The 22655-nt window shown below is 33.2% G+C and overlaps 1 protein-coding gene and 2 pseudogenes across 1 annotated transcript; all 3 read left to right on the forward strand.

The window, feature by feature from the left end:
• Positions 7469–11349, forward strand: LOC104791053 (probable Ufm1-specific protease). The gene is made up of 13 exons (XM_010516853.2): positions 7469–7675; positions 7878–8234; positions 8315–8583; positions 8682–8769; positions 8871–9046; positions 9251–9341; positions 9589–9711; positions 9798–9845; positions 9930–10006; positions 10284–10372; positions 10444–10555; positions 10748–10850; positions 11027–11349. Exons 1-13 carry the CDS (start codon positions 7501–7503, stop codon positions 11254–11256), a joined length of 1938 nt encoding a protein of 645 aa, XP_010515155.1. The 5' UTR covers positions 7469–7500; the 3' UTR covers positions 11257–11349.
• Positions 12314–13856, forward strand: LOC104791054 (annotated as a pseudogene).
• The window catches only part of LOC104698962, a 17483-nt pseudogene continuing 8942 nt past the window's right edge, over positions 14115–22655 (forward strand).

Below are 22655 nucleotides of genomic sequence, written 5' to 3' on the forward strand. Positions count from 1 at the left end.
ATTTCTCAATAAATAAAATTATTTTTTCAGTTGTTTTTTGGACCCAACGTGATGCTTAAGTAACCACACATAAATACACCTTTTTACACTAATTATTAGTATTTTTATATAATAATAAATTATTAGTAGTAATTTGATAACATATTTATAATAAGGAATCAAACTCAGTTAGAGAGATGTGTGATGTTCTGTTATAAAACAGTCATATATATGCTTCCAAATCATATGTAAACTTTTGAAGTTCAAAAACAAATGTTTTATATTATGTTCTAAATTTTTTTCAAATCTTTCATTTAAAAAATAATAAATATATATAGTTGGAATATGTGAATAGTTACGTAAAAAAATAGAAAGATGTAAACTTCAATATTTTCAACTTATGAGGTGAACTTTTAAACCACTAACCAGCACCATTAGTTAGTTAATTAGACATACCATATTTTTTTTAGACGTTAGAATCACCGTTCTATAATTATCGTCTTACGTTTACAAAACCTAAAAAAAACACAATCACAATATTGGACCACAACACTAAACAAAACCTATTATAGAAAAGTCTATGTTTAAAAGTTTTAACAAACGGATGAGGATACTAATGAAATTATTGCTTTAATCAATACAATAAAAGTTGTATGTTTTTCACCAGAGCATGACACCTCAGCTTTTGTATTGAAGCAGAGACTAACACATCAGTTAAATGAATACCCAATTAAATTAAAACAATTAATACACATCAGCTTTTTTTACTCTTACGTAGACAAAACTAAAGAGAGAAAAGACGCTTGATTTCTTCTTCTTTGTTGCCGTTTATAAAATCTTCTTCGGGATTTGGTGGAGTTAGGGATTTATTCAATTTGATTGATCTGATTAAGTGTGACTGAAGATCATTGAAACGACCTGACCCGTTTTTTTTTAAATAATAATAAAAACACTACAACTAGTGGTCCCATACCCACTAGCCACCTAACCACAAACACAACCAACAGCGGAAAACAAATACCAATAACCAATAAATAATCCAATCATAAGCTAATGATCCAAAAAGCATAAACTAGAGAACCATCATTCCTAAACAACATTCTAGGACTCAACTCTAGCAACCTAACATAAGCCAGACAACCAAGCGAACCACTAGAACATCCTCCTCTTCATTGCCTTGATTCCACGATCACACCTTGCCCTTACCTGCATCACAAACACAAATTGCAATGCATGAGTATTTTAAACACTCTGTAAGGCAATCCTCCCATCTACTGGACTATACACACAAGCAATAGAGATACTCTAACCATCAAAGAACAATCAACAAACAAACCAGGCTCTGCATCGACCGACACAAAGCTTGCATCGACCGACACCATCAGGGACCAGCATCGACCGACACATGGTATGCATCGATCGACACAAGGTTCAACTGCATCGACCGATGTCCCCACTTGCATCGATCGACACATACTCGACATCACGCGGAAACCCTAACCGCATCGACCGACGCCTCCACATGGCATCGACCGATGCTCCTAGGTCAAACTGCGCCGTCCTCGCACTAGCATCGACCGACGCACATAGTGCATCGACCGATGCTCATGCCGAGCATTGTTTTCCCCGAAGTTTCTCGCCGGATCTCCGTTCCTGCAACCACAAGAAACGATCCCAAGCCACACAAAAACTTCCCAGCGCCTCAAACAACATACTGACAAGCATAACAACACAGAAACAAACAGATCAGAGTAATCTCCAGCCTAGATAAGCCATGGTCATGCACTTACCTTTGCCACAGAAGAAATCCGACCCAAACACAGGAAGAAAACTTTCCTAGGAAGCTCCTACAACGATCCCAGCTACAGATCTCTACAGGAGCAGCTTGAAATCTCCCAAAAACCTCAATTACGCTCAAGAACACTTTCTCTCTTCTCTTTTCTCTCAAAAACGGCTAAAGTCGTCTAATGAGACAAAAGAACGACTTAAGGGTTTTTCTCCTTTCCCTTTGCCCAAAACGCAGCGTTTAACTTAAGTCAAAACGCAGGAAATTAAGTCAGCATCGACCAATGCTCCTCCAGCATCGATTGATGCACATCCCAAACCGGGATTCCGGTTCGCGGATGTTACAATCATTGATATCAAAAGTAATATTAATTGGACTGCACATTAATATTGAAGTATACTTAATTTATCTAAAATAAATACAAAACATTGTGTTCGATTGTACAAAAAAATGATCTCCATCATTGTAATCTCTTTTATATTTCCATCATCATTAATATCATATTTTACAAATGTTTTGTATGATAGTATCACATTAGTTTTAAAGCAAAAAATAGCCTAAAATTATGTACCAAAGCATCATGAATTCTATTTGTTTAAGAGGGTTTGTAAATGAGAAACAAATCAAGAACTAAGAGTTTGAAATCTTTAAATTTATGAAATTAAAAACTCAAGTATCCTAAGATGATGTAAATTATAATAACAAAAAAAACAAAATTACGAACTAATGAAACTTGATTTCCAACAACATATATTATATTATGAAATCGGAAAAAAAAACAAAACACAAAAATATAACTAAAATAAAATAAAATAAAAACAATCATGCGGCGTAGCGCGGAAACTATTCTAGTCTTATATAATAAGAGAATGTTTTTTCTAACTTTACCTAATAATGTGACATTTGACACTTTACTTTTGTGACACATGTCATTATCATTAATTTTAATTTTAACAGTCTATTTTTTATTTGACTTTATTTTATTTGTATATTATGTGGTGTATAGTTTGTTAAAAAAAGATAATTATTGTATAGTTTGCGTTTTGATTTTTTTCAACATTGTTACAAAAATATATTATTGCCTCCATTTTTTAGTTTTAGCATCTAATATATTTTATAATGAAATTATACACCATAGAACCTATAAAAAATATTGATCAACCCAACTAAAAAATATAAACAAATTGAAACCAAATAAAAATACAAAATGGTTTCATAATTTTAAAGTAAAAACTAAAACCAAATTTATTTATGAAAGACTAGTTTAAAAATATAGAAGATTTTCTAATAAATAAATATATATATATATATTACATTATATTCAATAATCATATATATTGTATTAAAGACACAACTCAAATTTGTATTTAATAGTAATTTATAATTTACAGTTTGATTGACTTTAAACCATATGTACTAAAAAAACATAATTGTATCATAACATAATTGTTTTATCACCCGATAATATAACAGAAAACAATAATTTCAAAATTTAATTTATTGTTAATTAAACTATTTATATTAAAATGATTAGAAAATAAAAAATATATTAAATTTCACACACTTTTCTTTTCGTGATTTTTTTTTATAAAGATTGGTTAAACTTATAGTATAAGATATTTGTTTTGTGATATCGTTTTAATAAATTATTTTAAATTTAAATTATCATATATAAAACTATTTTTTGTTAACTTTTACTTTTAGATGATGACAATAAAATTAATATATAGGACAACATAAAATTATCTATCAAAATAATTAAGTAAGATCTTACATTTTTCTGAAAAAGAAAAAAATATATTAAAAAATATAGTTTATCTTAAATGTTTAACGAAAATACCATATATAGTTGACTTTGCTGTAAGTAATGATCTTATTACTGTAGTAACATATTGTTTAAATACTTTCAACAATATATTGTAATCAAAAATATTTAGTAATATGTAATTTAACTTTCCTCTTTTTCATGATCCTTCTATGAAACAATATATATCATATATAAATTATAAATTGTAGTTGAACCGTAGTATTATGAATATTACTTTTAAGACATATATTAATAATTACATCTGTACATTTCATATATAATTAAATAGAAACTTCATTTTATATTTCAAGTTAATAATGCATATATAAACCACGTATTGTGTTGGGCTACTTTCTAGTTATATATACGATATTTTCTTTAGTTTATATATTTGGTGTTAATCGATGTCGTCATGGATTTGATATTAATTTTATATTCACTATTTGGGAGGTTAAATGGAACGGGTGGTTTCTTGGAGATTTTGGCTAAATTATATTGCAAGTTAACTAAGATCGATTGCTTTAGGATTTACTCTTCGTATACAAAAAGCATTTAAAATATTTCCATACGATAACAGATCAGAGCTGTAACATATACATACTAGTTGTTGATCATTTGTGGGACATCAGAATTGGATTATTGTCTTATTGATGATAAATACGATCAAAGTATATTATCACAATGGTATATGTTGCCGATACAAATTCTAATATTATATTGCATTAGTATTTTAATAAAAGAAATAAGTTTGGTTTCATTGTGATGTTTTATCAATTTGCATGAAAAATACGTAACGCGCATACAAACGACTTCTTTTTTGGATTTGAAGCTGCTATTGCTAATTCTCATGATTTGTTTTCACGTATTTTATCACAAATATCAGCAAATTTTTCCGATCTTATCTGTCACTAATAATGATAGGTTTATTCTTTTTTCTCTTGCGATTTGTCTATATCCAATAGTACGTATACGTAACAGTCTAATGACACCAGTACTTTTCTATGGGGATTGGGGGAGACCAATATTATGAACATTTTGGATATAATGATTTTTCTTAGGTTTAAAAAGGTATTAGTAAGATATGTATAGTTGTTTTCAAACAAAGGTTGCATCGTCTAGAATTCGAAATTGATGAGTTACACTCTTAAATTTTGATCAAATCTAGCTAATATCAAAAACTGATTTCTAGAACAAATCATGTATAGTTGGCCGTTAACGTGGACCTTTCCTCCCTTGGTTTTCGGAGCAAGTGACGCTTACAGGACATATATAGACAATTTCGATTATCTAAATAATTTATTTACTCTTATTCGTAAAATATAAGTCTAGCACTAGGCTTCTTCTTCAACCAAAATTTTATTGGCTACTTATATTAATATTTTGTATTTTAATATGGACACACAAAAAATATTATCATGAATCTTAGAACTTTTTGAAGTCTTTTAGCTTAAGATATTATCATGCATTATATTATAATATTCATTTTAAAAATATGCTTAATTCAAATCATTTATTACTAAAAAGTTATTGACTGAAAATGTTACCAGTTAAGGTGGTGGAAATCCCATTTAGTAGAGCGATATCAACATATGCTGGAATGATAGAAAAATTATCCTGAAGATTAATTTTAAAAAAGTCTAAGAAAATGGTCTATTTTATCACGTATAAATGGTAAATAACTTAAAAACCTCTTCACTTTCAAAAAATAATTTTCTGAATAATGATATTAATTAAAACCTCTTCACTTCAAACTTTTTACTGATTTTGTGAAATCTTTATGTTCGCCGTAATAAGCCTAATGCAATCATGTATTTTTTGAGTCAAGTACCTATGATATCACTAAACGTGAATTCATCACACTAATCTTTGTTTGGTAAGGATATAAACAACAACATAACAAAAGAATTATATCAAGTTATTGTATTTCATAAAAAAAAATAGAATAATAAATACTGATTCGTACTAAATAAAGATTGATCAAACAATTGATTAATTTGTACATTTTTTGTTGAGCGTTTTATTGGTTAGTGTATTTATTCCTACATTGTTTAAATTAGAGAATAGTTTGGACTTGGATACATGATCTCAGGGTTGTATTATAAATCTAAGTTTTAAATGAATATGCTAACTTTTAATTTGTAGAGATATTTACATACATGAGAACTAATTTCAGACACACTTTTAAAGTTCAAGTCTATTTAGAATCTTATAAAATTGTAATAAAATTAATAACATCATTTTCAATAATTTACTTACCTTTTGATTATCAAATAAAATTCATTCACATATTTGTGTAAATAGATGTATATAGAAATATAGAATATACATATATATATATATATATACTTTCATTTTTTTCTTTATCGTTACACTTTAAGATTCATTTTCATAAGAAATTGTATAGTGATGCTTGATTTTCGAGTCAAGTTTATTAGTACATGAGATTAACGATGAAATGGCTGCACTCTTTAATATGTCTTCTACCGATACCTCGTGTTTTTCTATATCTCATTTTACTAGATTTGAAAAAACTTATTATAGCATGAGCAAATCTTTGCACCACAACTGATTTTTGAGCAGCGTAGTGGAAAAGATGCTTTGTCGTTACTCTTAGAATGGTTAGTAGGAATGATTCCCATCCCCATGGATAGTTCAGGTATTCTTCAATATCACTAAGCATCTCTACTACCTCGTGTCCGATCAATATACTACCACTAGTCGGACATAGTATCCCTTCAATGATTAGTAAAAGTGCTATGTTTGTTGTTTAGGATGCATACAATATTTTACGATGTCGGTTCAGTCTTCAACTTTCCAAACAAATATTTTTGAATTTCTCCTTTCTCTTTTCTAGCACCCAAGGTCTTGCTTGCTGGTTTGCAGTTCAAACTGGTGACTAGAGAAAAATCTTTAATGACGTATCTTATTGGCTTCCAAGCAAAGGTCCACCACAATTGAGATTTCTTGCCAATAGCTTCTTATGATTTCCTGCCTGCCAATGGCTTCTTATGATTTCCTGCAGGCGATGCTGAGTTGGTGGACATGATGCTATAAGTGGCATCCATCTTTTTGATATTTTCTTCTCAGATTAACTATATTAAAGTTTTATTAAATTTTTTACATCATTATTAAAACTATTCAATTCATATTTTTTTATAATTAAATACCGCATAATATTTAGTTAATCCATCAATTTAATTTTTCTAATTATATAAACATGCATTTGTACCCAAAATTACCAAAAAAGGCCGTGACAACAAAAAATTTGGCGATCACCAATACATGGTTGGATAAAATGTAATGTTAATGGTGCTTTGAGAAACTTAAGCATTCCTTCAAAAGCAGGTTAGATACTACGAGATGAAAAAGTACTTTAAAGGAGCGAGTCAAGCTTTAGGTGTTGCACTCAATTGCCCACTTGAATGTGAACTTCATGCACTGGTTCTAACTATGCGACATGGTTGGAGTCAGGGATATCGGAAAGTAATCTTTGAAGGAGATTGCAAACAAGCAAAGTGTTAAATTTTGGATGTTTTAACTGGATTCAGGAGTTACGCGGTTGGCAAAAGCAATTCGATAAAGTTCTCTTCCTTTGGACTAGTCGTACAAACAATCAACCAGCTGATCTTTTGGCTAAACATAACTTTCTAGAGAACAAAAATGTCTTATTTCATTTCGATGTTCCTCCTTTTATCATTGATGTAATCATTTACAATCGGGTTAATTATAATGGAAAGCAGAAACTAAAAAAAAAAAAAAAAATTGGTTTAATTTGGATTGTTAGGAAAGGTTAATATACAATTTAAATGGGCTAAAACGAACATATTGGGCTAGGCCCATATAATGGTCGCCATTAAGTCTCACGACACGATAAAATCATCGAAGGGAAGTGAAAACTGATTTTAGTCTGCTTGGTTTTGGATCCGAGATGGCTCCTTCGAGCGAGACAGCGACCGTACGAGTCCTTTGCCAAAAGCTGCTTCTCTCAGGGAACCAACCTGGAACTCTCCAATGGCTCATTGGTTCCCCATTTTTCCCGCCTTTCACCGTCGTCTCCACCTTTCGATGTATTCATCACTCCCTTGATTTCCAGCAAGAATCTGGTAAGGAGACAGCTTTGATTATGCCGATTAGTGAAACTGGATTGTTCAATTGCGTTGATTCCTGCTTTTGATTAAGAAAGTTGAAATTTTTAATTGATTGATCAATTGTTTTGTAATGGTTGTTCATAGAGTGAGGAATTAAGAAACCAAAGTAGCCATCCTTAAAACCTTGTCTTTAATGACTTTTTGTGCTTCATATCAGATGATCTGCGGAAGCTACTACCAAAAGGTTTTGAAGTCATTGGGGGTTTGATAGTTGGAGATTCTGATGCTGAGAAAAGCGCAGGTGAGGCGGTTAGAGCAGCTCGTAGATTGCGAAAACATTTATCTGAAGGTGGAGAGTTAGATGATGAAAAGATGGTTGGGGCTAGTTGCGATGTAGGAACTGGTACCATTCACTTCTTCATCTCTAAAACCGAAAAAGCAACAAAGCTAGAGCCTGTTGCTTCCGTTGTGTATGAGGATAAGTCTGGAAAGTATTTATGGGAGAACGGTTGCTTGCTTCATTGTGAGCTTCCAATCAAGTTGCCATTCTATTTTCCCGCAAGCTCGCCCTCTGGTATGATCCTTAATTTCTGTTATTTGTCTTCCATGTGTATTTTTTGTTTCTCAAGTTTACTGTTATCTTTTTTTTTTCAGATTCGAAGGAGAAGTTTTCAGAGGCAGTTGATGCAGTTGTTACTCTGTTTAAAGAACCATGTGCTGTGTACATAGCAGAGACCTTAAAGAAAGCTTCTGGAGATGCTCCAAAGCCAGTTGTCCTCCGCGGTAAAGATTTGGGTTTCGGTGCTGATGCGTCAAATATTAACCGGCTTCCTGCTGCTGACCAAGTATCTGACATTAAGATGTTGTCATGTTCATATTTTTGTCAGAATAGCAAAACTGCTGCAGCAGTAAATTCCGCTGAGGTAAGTAAACCGAGAATTTTTACCGTTCATATCACTGTTTCTGTTGCTACTTCCTGAATATTTTTCGATACTCCTCCCATCACATTCGTTCTTCTTAGAATGCAGATAAAATCCACATATCTGTTCTGCTTAATAGATCTGAAAAATCTCCAACCTCTGGTGCTCCTGTTGCCGAATATTTTCCAGGTAGAAACTTCAAATATAGATTATTTATTAAGAAGGTATTAAAGGCACTAAAATGCGCATGTGTGTTGTTCTTATATCTTAAATTTGTACCCTTCTTACAGCTATGGAAGAAGCAAGGCTCATTGTTGTTGATTTGAATCTTGATGTACTTACTTATGCACCCAAGCATCTTCAACTAATGCATGCGGTCTCAAATTTAGTTATCCCTGCTTTGGTTGATCAGCTATATTCCCTGAAGAAGATTATCTTACCATATCTCTTGATGGAACATCCTCAGGTAGACCGACGTTTACTTCATTTTAGTTATCTAACACAATTTTTCCCAAGTTATAATTTCCCATAGTTTCATTATGTTGGAGCTGGTGGTGCCATCATATTTTTTTCATAGCTAGGAAGATAAGATTGTATTTGTCACTTTCATCCCTCTTTGAACTATCCATATTTTTTCCTGACTATCTCAAGGGTCGCTTTACTTTTACAGTTGCGTATATATCACTTTAATCCACCTGGAGTATTACATCCAATAACGACAATATACGAGCTTAACTACGGGGAGACTGAAATGAAGCAAGGTAATTATTGTATTTACGTTTGAAGAGGGCTGCATAGAGTCATGCTAATATTGAAATGATACATATTCCTTTCTTTAACTAGAGTTGAAGGTATCTATAGCAAAGCCTTAAAATTATCAGCTTATCATTCTGCTGTGTTTTTGAACTAGCACTTCCACACAAATTTTGATCCTCTAAAGCTTTTAGTGCAGTCTCATTCACGTTACAGTATATGATATATTGTTCTTGCTCTTGACTTTCTTTGCAGTCGATGTTAGAAAATCTCTACACTTGAGGCTTGGTCTTCCATTAGATCGTCCACTCCTAAGAACTGCTAATGCCTTGGATTTGTCTGTGAATGATGACTCAAGGAGCAACGTAAAGAAAAGGGGTACATAGATCTGCCTTGTTTTTTTTTCTCTTTGTGTCTCAGTATTTGGAATGACTCTAATTTTTAAATGACTTGGGCATTGCCAGGTTCCATCTTGCTCAAAGATGTGCATATTGGAATCCCTAGCAGTGGAGGTTAGCACTATGTATGCCTTTCTTTTCGTCATTGATGCTTTGTTCTAGCTATTCGTTTTTGTAATTTTTGCATTTTTTATGCAGTCTCTGAGGGTGTGGCATCACTTATCCAAGGTTCTTATGAGTATTATCATTATCTTCAGGATGGCTTTGATGACTCGGTATATCATTTCTCATTCTTCCAAAGTTTCAAAATACTGTGACAATCCAAAAACCTTACTGTAGCTGATGGATAATGTGGAAACTTAAATAATCTTAAGCTGAAAATAGGGAATAACCGCCTTGTGCTAAGTAACTGGAATCTTTTACACTTCACTGGAAATCAGAATTCCTTACTAATTACTGGCACGACTTTTTGTTACGCTTCAAGTTTTGCTATTTCATCGTAGAAAGTTGAATATAGTGTCTACTCCTAATACTAATTTTCTCTTGTCCCAGGGATGGGGCTGTGCTTACCGATCATTGCAAACTATCATCTCCTGGTTCAGACTTCAGCACTATACATCCATTGCTGTTCCTTCACATAGGTTTGAAACAATATATCAATACTGCCTCTTCCATCTCTCGATCCATTAAGCACCACTATTTGGATTCTCAGGGAAATACAGCAGACACTCGTGGAAATAGGTGACAAGGATCCTTCGTTTATAGGATCGCGCGAGTGGATTGGAGCCATAGAGTTGAGTTTTGTACTGGATAAACTTCTTGGTGTAAGTCTTCTACTCTGAACTTCCTCATTTGAATATATATTCTGACACCTGTTACATCTTATGACAAAAAATCGAATAGTAGAATTTCACCATCAACTTGAAACTGCGTCTATATCTTTTACCTAAATCCAAAAACCCTGCATTCCAGTATAGTTGATCGACGTTGATAGTTTTGAAGGTCCTTTTTGACAGGTAAGTTGCAAAATCATGAACTGCAGATCTGGATCGGAGCTCCCAGAGAAATGCCGTGAGATAGCTATGCACTTTGAGAACCAAGGAACTCCAATAATGATCGGTAAGTCAAAGCCAAATCACTCTGATATACTTTAGCATAAGTGAAGCGTAAACCCTGTGTAAAAAGGATTAGACGACTATTCTTGAAGGATCCGTGTGAATATCCGACCCATTATACTCATTCAGTATTGGTACCTTGACATCACAAAACCGTCTCTTGTGTATTGGTTTATTCAGGAGGTGGGGTTCTTGCATACACACTACTGGGAGTGGATTACGATGAAGGAAGCGGGGATTGCGCGTTCCTGATCCTGGATCCGCATTACACAGGGAGTGAGGATCACAAGAAGATCGTCAATGGTGGATGGTGTGGGTGGAAAAAAGCAGTAGATAGCAAAGGGAAGAGCTTTTTCTTGCAAAACAAGTTTTACAACCTTCTTCTTCCTCAGCGTCCTAACATGGTTTAAATTATCATCATTGTACCAACAAATCATATCACACAGTTTACTTAGTCCTGATAATGCAAAAAAATGGAGTTCTAAAGAAATTTTTGTTTCCTTTTTTTCCCGAGTGAAAATACAATAAAACCAAATTCAAAATAGGTAAATTACTTTATTACTTTTGGCAAATCCCTTAACATTTCCTTTTCTTCTTATTATTGCCAATTTTGCAAACACCGACGATTCTCTCATCTATTTATATTCTCGTCGAGCTTGAGAGACTTCTAAGAGACTCTAGTAGGTGATTTTTCTTCTTACCTGAGGAGTTTGTGTTTCGTTAGTGGAGCTCTGATCGCTTGTTCTTCTTCCCTGTCTTAGCTCGAGATCCGGGCCAAGCACAGTGCTACAGAAGAGTTTGATTCACGAGTTGGATCGTATTCGTCTAGTTATAATCGCTGGTATGTATAATTATTCCATTGCTGGATTTGGGTTTCCTCATATGCTACGTTTAGTTGATTCTTTGATATTTAATTATAGCAAAATAAACTCGTATAGCTCTCATGAGTCAGTGTTTGTAACTTAGAAGAGGTGTTTCGTGTTGGACAAGGTAAAAAGACTAGGCTTTGTGGAATTCTAAAACGCCAAGAACTTTTATCCTCCTGAATCTTTATGAACATAGATCTTTTTCGATAGATTGTTCAATCACTGCTCTGTTTTGCTCTTAAATTGATTATCTTGCTGTTTTGTGATTTTTCTTTTCTTTTCTAATCATTCATAAATCTTGACTGTGTTAGATAATGGCATCCGGTGAAGGGTTTTTGACGAATGGACAGCAGAAGAAACTGGAATTAGCAACTCAGAATCTGTCATCATCTCCAAAGTCTCCTCCTTCGTTTGCTGTAATAAAGAAAGGTTAGATAAAACGTTCAATTCAGTTACTAAGTAAATTAAATACTTCTTTGCTTTACAAAATTGAAGTTTACATGTCACTGAATTCCTCTTTTTTCAACAGATGGTGCTGCTTGTGGTAAAGAGAATTGGGGAAAGGTTCTGGACACAGAAGTAGACTGTTCTTGTATAGATGATGAAGATGCTAACGAAGAGGTATTATTACGTCGGTTTTATTAATGTTGTGCTACTCTCTCTTTTTTAAATGCTTTTTTACTCATTTGATTTATTTTCAACTTGATTATAAACAGGATTCATACGCACCTTCCGGTTGGCCAGTGTTAGGCCGTTTGGGTGATTACGAAATATTTGTAGTTACCATCATCGAAGATTACTTTAGCTCTGGGGATGTTGAAGTGGCTGCATCTGACCTTACGGAACTTGGTTTAAGCCAATACCATCCTTATTTTGTCAAGACGCTTGTTTCAATGGCCATGAACAGAGGCGCTAAGGAGAAGGAGAAGGCTTCGGTGTTACTCTCTCGACTGTACGCTGTTATTGTTTCACCTGATCAAATCAGGTTTGGGTTTATTAGACTACTTGAATCAGTTGGTGGTCTTGCTTTGGACATACCTGATGCTGTTAACGTCCTCGCTTTGTTTATATCCCGTGCCATCGTCGATGAGATTCTTCCCCCGATTTTTCTAGCTAGAGCAAAGAAGACTCTACCGGGTTCCTCTCTAGGGTTTCAGGTTATAGTAACTGCAGAACAGAGATATCTCTCAGCTCCTCGTCACGCAGAACTAGTGCAGAACATATGGGGTGGGACAGAGAGTCTTGATGATGACCTTTCTCTTGACATCTCATCTGATCGAAACGTAGGCTTACCAATTGAAGAAGATGAAAAGCTAAGACGATACAAGAAAGACACAGTAACAATAATTCAAGAATATTTCCTCTCCGACGACATTCCTGAGTTAATCCACAGTCTTGAAGATTTAGGATCACCTGAATATAACTCAGTGTTCTTAAAGAAGCTAATCACTCTTGCTATGGATAGGAAGAACAAAGAGAAAGAGATGACTTCTATACTTATCTCTGCTCTTCACATGGAGATGTTCTCAACAGAAGATTTCATAAACGGTTTCATCATGCTCCTCGAATCCATTGAAGACATATCATTAGACATCTTAGAAGCATCGCACTAGCTTTCTCTGTTTCTAGCTAGAGCTGTGATCGATGATGTCTTGGCTCCGCTTAATCTTGAAGAGATCTCAGAGAGCTTACCACCGAAATCAACCGGACGTGAAACCATCCGCTCAGCTCGGTCTCTGATATCCGCTCAACACGCAGGAGAAAGACTCTTGAGAAGCTGGGGTGGTGGTACAGGCTGTGCAGTGGAAGATGCTAAAGACAAGATCTCGAAACTGTTAGAAGAGTACGAAACAGGAGGAGTGATTTCAGAGGCTTGTCAATGCGTACGCGATCTAGGGATGCCGTTTTTTAACCATGAGGTGGTTAAGAAAGCTCTGGTAATAGCAATGGAGAAGAAGAACGACCGAATGCTTTATCTCTTGCAGGAGTGTTTTGATGAAGGGGTCATTACTACTAACCAAATGACAAAAGGGTTTGGTCGAACCAAAGATAGTCTTGATGACTTATCTTTGGATATTCCAAATGCGGAAGAGAAATTTAACTTGTATGTTGCGCACGCTGAAGAGAACGGTTGGCTACACTGACGAAGTGTACTTTTTACATAGGTTTATCATTTTTAGAGTTTAAGCTGTTCTTCGCAAATATGTTCTCTGAAACTTTCTAACAATGATTCTTACAATTGTGTTACTTATAATGTTTAAAAGTCTTTCTATCAAAATAATATAATCCGTTTATTATTCTAATAGTTGATCATTGTATATATGCATGCATACAGCCCATATTTGATGGCGTTGTGATGTGGCTTATATCATTGTTTATTCAAGTACATACGTATAGAACATATCAAAAAAACCAAACAAAGGTTGACCAAAAAAAGAACGAGATCTGAAACACAAAAACACAATGGAGAGATCAGTAGATTTACCGATTCACAAGCATCCATTATACCATTCATCAAGGTTGCAAGCAAATCTCTCCCATCTATGGTGGCTACCGTTGCAATGACTCTAACTGTAACCATGTTTGGTATCACAAAGATTGTGCAGAGTCATTACCAGAGATCAATCACCCTTCCCATCCTGAACACCCGCTTTGCTTAATCGACTACAGGGGAAACGGTACGTGTGCTTTTTGTGGAGGTTTCTTGTTTGGTCCTACCTATCATTGTTCTATATGCGACTTTCATACCGATATAGCTTGTGCGAGAAAACTACTACCTCCACTAGCTGCTATTGAACATCCCAAATGCCACAACCATTCACTTGTTCTCTTGGAGAAACAAGTGAAGAAAGATCCTTGTGGAGTTTGCAAGAAAACAGTTTCAGGTAGGTATCCTTATGTTTGTCTTGATTGCGATGTGTATTTCCACGTTGAATGCATAAATATATCGCGAGAAGTCAACCATTCTTCTCATCCTGCTCACACTCTCGAGCATTTTGTAACTGAGTCTCTACATGATGATGCTTGAAAGACTTGTCTTTTGTGTTGTGAAGGATCGGATCATTTGATTTATCATTGTTCCATTTGCAATTTCAGCATCTGCGTTTATTGTGGGGTGAATCCTCCACCGCTTGCTATAGAACATCTTAAGACTCACGAGCATTTGTTAAGTCTCTTGCCTAGACGAGTCGAGTTTATTTGCAATGCTTGTGGCTTGAAAGGTGATGGATGTCCTTATATCTGTATTGAATGTGGTTACTTATTCCATCGGAAATGCATTGATATACCTCGTGTCATTAACATCAATCGTCATGATCACCGCATCACACTCACTCGTCATCTTGGTCCTCAGTATTCCAAATGTGGAGTTTGTCGTCAAAGTGTGAATAGATACTATCGAGTTTATTCTTGCTCTTTTTGCCCCAACTATGTCGTTCATCCACAATGTGCAACAAGAGACGATGTATGGGATGGTTTAGAACTCGAAGGGTCAGCCGGAGATACTGATCAAGATATTGCACCGTTTCAGGTGGTCGATGACAATACTATAAAACATTTCAGTCATGAAAACCATAATTTGATGCTCAACAAGAATGGTGTCATTACTCATTCTGATGAAATCACACGTTGTCAAGCGTGTATCCTTCCTATACTGTATGATCCTAGCTACAGTTGTGGGCAATGCAGTTATGTTCTTCATGAAAGATTTGCAAATCTCCGTAGAAAAAAGAGACATGTGTTCAACAACAAACCATTTACGCTACACGTCGGAGATAAAGATTCTTCCAAGAACTGGTTTGAGTGTGATGCTTGTAGAACAGTCTCCAATGGTTTTAGGTACATTTCTGGTGATTGGATTCTAGATGTTCTTTGTGGTTCAATATCAGAACCATTGCTCCATGATGGTCATTCACATCCTTTATTTTACTACAAAACGCAAGGCAAGTCTTGCAGCTCGTGTCATAACAAAATGGCGAAACCTAGAGTCCTATGTTGTGATACTTGTGACTTTGATTTGGATTTTTACTGTGCTAATTTACCTGAAACGGTAAAACATAGCTGTGATGAGCATCCTCTTTCTCTATGCCACGGCGAGAATGATGTGATTTATGATAACAAATATTGGTGTGATATATGCGACTTGATGATCCCTTGGAACTGCTCTCTTGGACGACCCTTTATTTTCCTGAAAAGAGAACAAATTTATCTCCTGTCAGTTGTGTGTGCTTCTTATGTGACTAAAGCCATTTGGTATTTAATTTTTAATGTTTTACTAATCTATATTTGTAAATTGTATCATTATAGATTACATATAGTGGCTAAAATCAGCTATCCTTCTAGCTATTTTTTGAAATTACAGGCTCTTCTTTGTCTCTTTTTTCTTTAATTTATATCCTTTTTTCATATATAGTGACTTTTGTTAGTCATGCATGTTTATTTGCTTTTTTTTTTTCTTTCTAGTTTTTGATGAAGTGGCCATGCATCCGTTTCTGATATTTTTGCTGGTTTCATATATGTGAACAATACTTTCTGTTTCTGTTCCATATTGGAGATTGAATCCGATTCATCTACTGGTCTGCTCTAATTGACGATGGTTAAAACATGGTTAAGGTAACTTGGTTATGAAGTTGTTTGGTCAACATATCAATTCCGCTATTTCTGTTTTCCTAGTTTGTGATATATGATTGCTAAGGATTTTAAAGATCATCAATTATTTGTATATATTCTAAACATACATTTGTCAAGTATATTTTGCAAAAAAAAACTATTTGTTATTTTTGTATATATTTTTGTACAAAATCACATATTCGTTTCATGTTTATGCATATGCATTTGAACGCAAATTGCACTAGGTGCAGATTGTCATTAGTAAGCATCCCCAGTGACGTCTGGCTCAACCTAGCTTGTTCATAATGTGGCACTAAATTTTGCTATTCATGTTGTGGTGGTGAGCATCTTCCAGCTATGTGCAAAGATTATCATTTTTGGTCGAATAGGGAAAATAATACTGAGGTTTGAAGATGTCAAGATATTTGGGCTGTTCTTAATGACATAAAGAAGTTTTTTATATCTCATTGTGTGTGACCCATTGTTTTTTTTTTTTTTTTAGAAGAANTTTTTTTTTTTTTTTTTTTTGAGAAGAAACTCTCGAAGGTTCACGCTTTGATGAACAACTTCATATCTTACAGTGAAGAATCCTTTAAATGGTTCGCCTTTCACCCAGATCTGTATTATGCAATCCAAGAGGTTAGGTTAGATTTGGTGTTACGTATTTTGTTATGAGAATCCATATTTAAACTCCTCTTGTGTAAATTTTTTGTTTCTCTAAGTAGCTATGTTTTTTTGTTGCTAAATGGAGTTTGTTGTTGAGCTCCAACGCTGATTGAGTGTAGTGTTCTGTTTTACTCCATCGTTTGATTATCACTCGATCTACTCTTCCTCAATATTTTGAGGCTTACTACAACTAATCAAGAAGACTCCTTGGATTTTTCTTTTCCGCATAGGCAGTTAGACAAGGCAGTTGCGAGCTACTTGGTAAACTGTGGGAATTTACTCCTATCAAAGATACTGAAGGTGTATGGATGATGAGAGGCAAATATTTTGTATATATTTTAAAAATCATTTTTCCGGCTAGAGATATATTTTATTATATTTCATCTAACTCAATTTAGATACTTTATTCTTTCAATGTAACATAACATTATTCATTCAAGGTGAAGATGACACGGGATTTGTCTACATCATGAACTGTTTCTTTCTTTCTACAATATGGAACTTTTGCATATGTCTTCAAGTCCAAAAATCTGCAAGAAACACCAACACAATATGTGAGTATGAAACAATGATAATAAGAAAATATATCAAACAAAATATTTTTTTAACGTTTAGTTCAAACCTATCAATGATGAGCATAATAGTTTTATTCTTTTGATATAATAATCAGATTTATATAAGTCCAAGGAAGTCCAAGAAAATGTCAAAATCAACAATTCTTTAATTTATACCATCATTGATAAGGTTTAATAAAGAAGAATGGAGCCGAAAGTAGCGGAATAACCAATTAACACCTTATATAAATTTTAAGTTATGTTTTTGTATAAGTAAATATCTAATAACTAAAATATATTGATCTCATCTTTATGTTAATTAGGTACAAAACAACAACACTTATTGAGTTATTTCCATCCTTATCAAATTTTTATTTCTGCTAGATGTAATGTATATGAAATATTATTATAGATATATGAGGATAATTTGTTAAGATTAGACATATTTCATTACTTATTCTAGATGTATACCTTTCTCTTAAGATCTAGCAGATTTTTTTTTTAAAGATTTCAATATATCTCAATATTTCTATTTGTAATTTTAAATTATTAATAAAAAAATTTAATAATGATATTATGTCATTTTTATATTTTTATACTAGGTAGTAACCCGTGCTGCAGCACGGGACAAAATATTTTCATATAAGTTTTAAATTGTAAAATGATTAAAAAATATATTAATCTGGGTGATATAACATAGGTGCGTTATTTTTCATGTAAATTAGAAAAATAAACCTAGTCGTGTTCACTTTAGAATGGGAAACACGTCTCCTCCTCTCTCATCCCGTCACGTCCCAACCCATCCCGTCTCATCTCTTTTCGTCTCATCCAGTCTCTTCTCATTTCATCTCGTCATGTATATATCCATCATAATTTTTTGACTTATGTTCGTTCTCTTTTAAATAATTACTCGTTAGACAATATTTACTAAAAGAGATTGGGTAAGATATTTAGACGGAATACCAGAGTTCTTCGTTGAATATTTTTTTTATATTTAATTAGTTAAAATTATCCAAAAACATTATATTTTTCAAAAACTATATAATTGTTTTCAAAAGTACCAAAATTTTCAAAGTGCACANTATATTTAATTAGTTAAAAATATCCAAAAACATTATATTTTTAAAAAACTATATAATTTTTTTCAAAAGTACCAAAATTTTCAAAGTGTCCGTTCCAAAGTGGTTAATTACTTGTTGTATAGTCAATTCTTATCCAAATTTGTCAAAGTTTGACAATTGAATTTATCTACATATATTTTCTGATTTTGTACTTTTATCTAAAATTCATGTCTCTTTTTCTAAAAAAATATAGTTCAATATATAGTTTTTCATTATTCGAATTACCCGTTTTCAGTTTACGTATACTATTTCTCATCTTAATACTATAAATAAACTGGATATTTTCTCAAAATTTAGGTAATATAATTCCGATGATATTAAGATTATATTTCAAAAATAAATAAATCTTGTGATTAAAGATTTTCAATCGTCTTTTGATTCGATTTTGGTTAAAATTATATTGTATTTTTCCACTTGGAACAGAAAACATGACACATCCGTCATGTCCTGTCTAGCCCGTCTCCTATTTTAGTTGTTTTTTTTGTCAACCAAACATTAAATTAAAATAGAATTTTTTGGTTGGTCCCCCAGACCGGAAGAAAATTGTTTATAAAAGAGTTTTCACCGCCTAACATGAGAAATATCCTTTTGGAGAACCATTAACCAAGACAGAGGAATATAATAATTGTTTTTGTATTTTAGTTTTATTTCATATCTCGTAATTCAGTTTTATTTTTGTTAGTATGTAGTATAGTTATTATTTTTGTGTTGATCATCGTTTTCATTCTATTTTTCATATTAGGACAGTTAGTTAAATAATAAGCATGTTCGAATTAATGTTCTATTATCGGTGTTAATTAACCTGGGTAAATAATTTTCCAATAATATTTTTATTTTAAAAAATAATGAATGGCTTAATTCATAAGTGGAATACTAACATTTCATTTCCAAATTTAATATTTATATTTTATGTGGTAGACAGAAAAAGATAGGAAAATGAATTTATGTAAGGACAGCTCTTTGTTTTTAAAAAATGTAAAGATTAAATTTTTGGAATTTTGGTGAACTTATATAGCCAAAGCAAAAATTTTGTTATATTAATATGCAAAGTTTTACATAACCTTTATTTTTTAATTATATTGTAAAATAATTTTGGTGTTAAGATGTTTATATGTTAATCCAATATAAAAAAATATATATTTTAGTGTTGTTTGATGTTATCATTTCCCTTCCCATTAATCATCAAATTTTTGTAGATAAGAACATTACAAAACAGGTTACATAAATTTTTGTCCAATATTTTATATGATAAAAAATATTATGAAATGAGTTTATGTGTGAAGCTTGCTTTTGTACACAAAACATTACAAAAACAGGTTACACAATTTGTCTTCTACATAAAATTTGAAACAAAAAGTAAAAGAGATCAATTATATATAGAGTAGCATCGATGGTGCTAGAAAGACACAACAAAATGATATTCAATATGAACAAAGGATTACAATAGTAGGGATATTTGTGAACAAAGGATTTCATGAATGATATATTGATTGTTCTTTTTTTTGTTGCATTAGTATAACAGAAATATTATCATTGTTTCGCTTTATAAATGTAAAGAATCCAAGTATTGATATAACATATACAAATGGGATAATAACAATATATGACAACTTCTGGATTATCTTCTTCATATCTTCTCTCACTAAAGCATGAATCTGTATACGAGGTAACAGTTTTTGTTAGTAATTGCATATAATGTTATTACAAAAATAATAACAAAATTGACTAAATTATGGTATCTTACTTGCATATCAAAACCAATACCATATCCAACGCCTCACCAACTCTGGCTGTGTATAATTTTCATGTATAAATGACCCTCACACGAACTCGCCATGTTGTCTTTCATGGTTGGAGGAAGTCAAAGGAAGGAACCATAGATTTTTTATGGATACAAAAAAATGTGATAAAATGAGAATTGCTTGATGAGTTAGAAAGTCGAGTGAATAACCATATTTATAGAGGACTTAGACGTCTAGGGTTATGGTTAAGTTGATTTGAGAAAATATTGGAGAGGTAAGATTTGGAAATCTTCAAGCGGTTTTTTTGCTCAATCACCGTGAATGAAACTAATAGTTAAGGTAAGATTATAATGTCGTGAATTAATAATATATGCATGATTGAATATTATTATTATTAAGGAAAGTCTTAGAATGAAGAATATGAGTTTAATTAGATACCAATTATAAAGATTATACGGGATTTCGATTATTGTGAATTTGTGAACTTGGAAACGAATAATCCCTCCTATTAATTAGATAACAATTCATAAAATTTGAAATAAAATTTGAAATGGTTGAAAAATATATTTTGGTTTCAACTAACACGATATATGAGGGAGGTTGTATGTTGGATTTCAATTTTATATATTTTATGATTGCAAGATCTTAGGAGTATTAACTATTTATTGTGTTGTTATATTTTAGGATGTAAATGTAAAACAACCTTATTTGGTAAGATTCTGTTTGATTTGATTAAATTGCGGAATTTAAGAATATTCAATGAAATTGGTCTTTCAATTTTAAATACTTGATTACCAAGTCAGAGATAATTTCGCTAATTAGTAGAATTAATTATAATCATAATCAATGTAAATAATTGACATTTATGGAAACATAAATCTTTTGAGTTCGAAATGATAAAGAAACGAATAAAGAAATATCGTTCAATTTTAAGAAACTTTATTACCAAGTCTATGAAAATTATTATTACAATTATCACTATTAATGTAAACAGTCGGGTCAAAATTTATGGAAAGAAAATAATCTGGTCGAGATTTATGGAACATTTCGTACTTTTGACCACTTGACCATGACTTCCTTTTGCAAAGTACAGTGGAAGTTAAATGTTTTATTAGTATCGAAAAGGTGAAAAAAAAAAAAAGTTAGATCTGACCCGGGATCTACGTGTCTATCTGTTTAGAATAAAAACAAAATTTCGTTTTTACTCTTAATGAAGATATTGTTGTAAAACACTTGTGGACTCCATAGACCGGCCCGCTCACAGTCCGTTAGGACATAGCCTTACGGCCCATTTACTGTCCGCACATGTACGGCCCATCGGCATAGCTTTACGGCTCATGGCCATTGCTTCACGGCCCATGGCCTATCTTATGTACTCGATTGCTTTATGGACTTTAGCCCTTGTACTTCTATTATATATACTTGTAACCTCGACATTAATCAATAAGACTAAGAGATTTCACTTCCTAAATTCTCTAGTTTACAACACCTTATCAGCACGATAGCCTCTAACCCTAAACCCTAAAGCAGTCGCCGCTTCCTAAACCCTAAAACCCTAAGGCGGCCGCCGATCTTCTTCTCTCTTCCACAAACCCTAAACCATCTTTCTTTCTTACTCCCATCCGAGATCAAACCTTTCCTGTTCGAAGATCTCCTTGTTCACGAGCATACCTTAAGCTCGTGATCAAGCTTCTATCGACAGCTTGATCGAGATTCTTGGTCCGTGTTCGGGGGTGAGTTCGTCTGTTCGTGGTTCGTGATACCGGACGAGAGAAGTACAAAGCTGTTCGTGGGAAGCTGTTCATCATCCGCGGAACCTGTTCGTTGTTTCTGTCCGCGGACGCTGTTCGTGATCCAGTACGTGGTTCTGTCCGAGATCTGGTTCGTGGTTCTATCTGAGATCCGGTTCGTGGTTTCTATTCGTGGTCCGTGAACGAGAGAGAGTTAAAACCGAGGTCTGTTAGCTCCCGGTCCATATCCAGTCAGATCCAAACCGGTGAAAGGTAAAACATGGCCGAACCCTCTTAGAACCCTAATATCGAACATGAACATTAATGAACTATTAAACCCTAATACTTCCAAGTACATAAACAAACAAACCTTAAAGTTATATCCATGTAAATCTTAAAATCGGATTGCATAGGGCTGTTAGGTTGTTTGTAAATTGCACCAAACTTTGTCAAACATGAAATCGAATTTGGTTGTTTGGATTGTTTGTTGCATAAGAGCCTAGAACATGAACTTGTTAAAAT

This window comes from Camelina sativa, chromosome 6 (assembly GCF_000633955.1).
Source record: "Camelina sativa cultivar DH55 chromosome 6, Cs, whole genome shotgun sequence".
NCBI classification, from domain to species: Eukaryota; Viridiplantae; Streptophyta; class Magnoliopsida; order Brassicales; family Brassicaceae; genus Camelina; species Camelina sativa.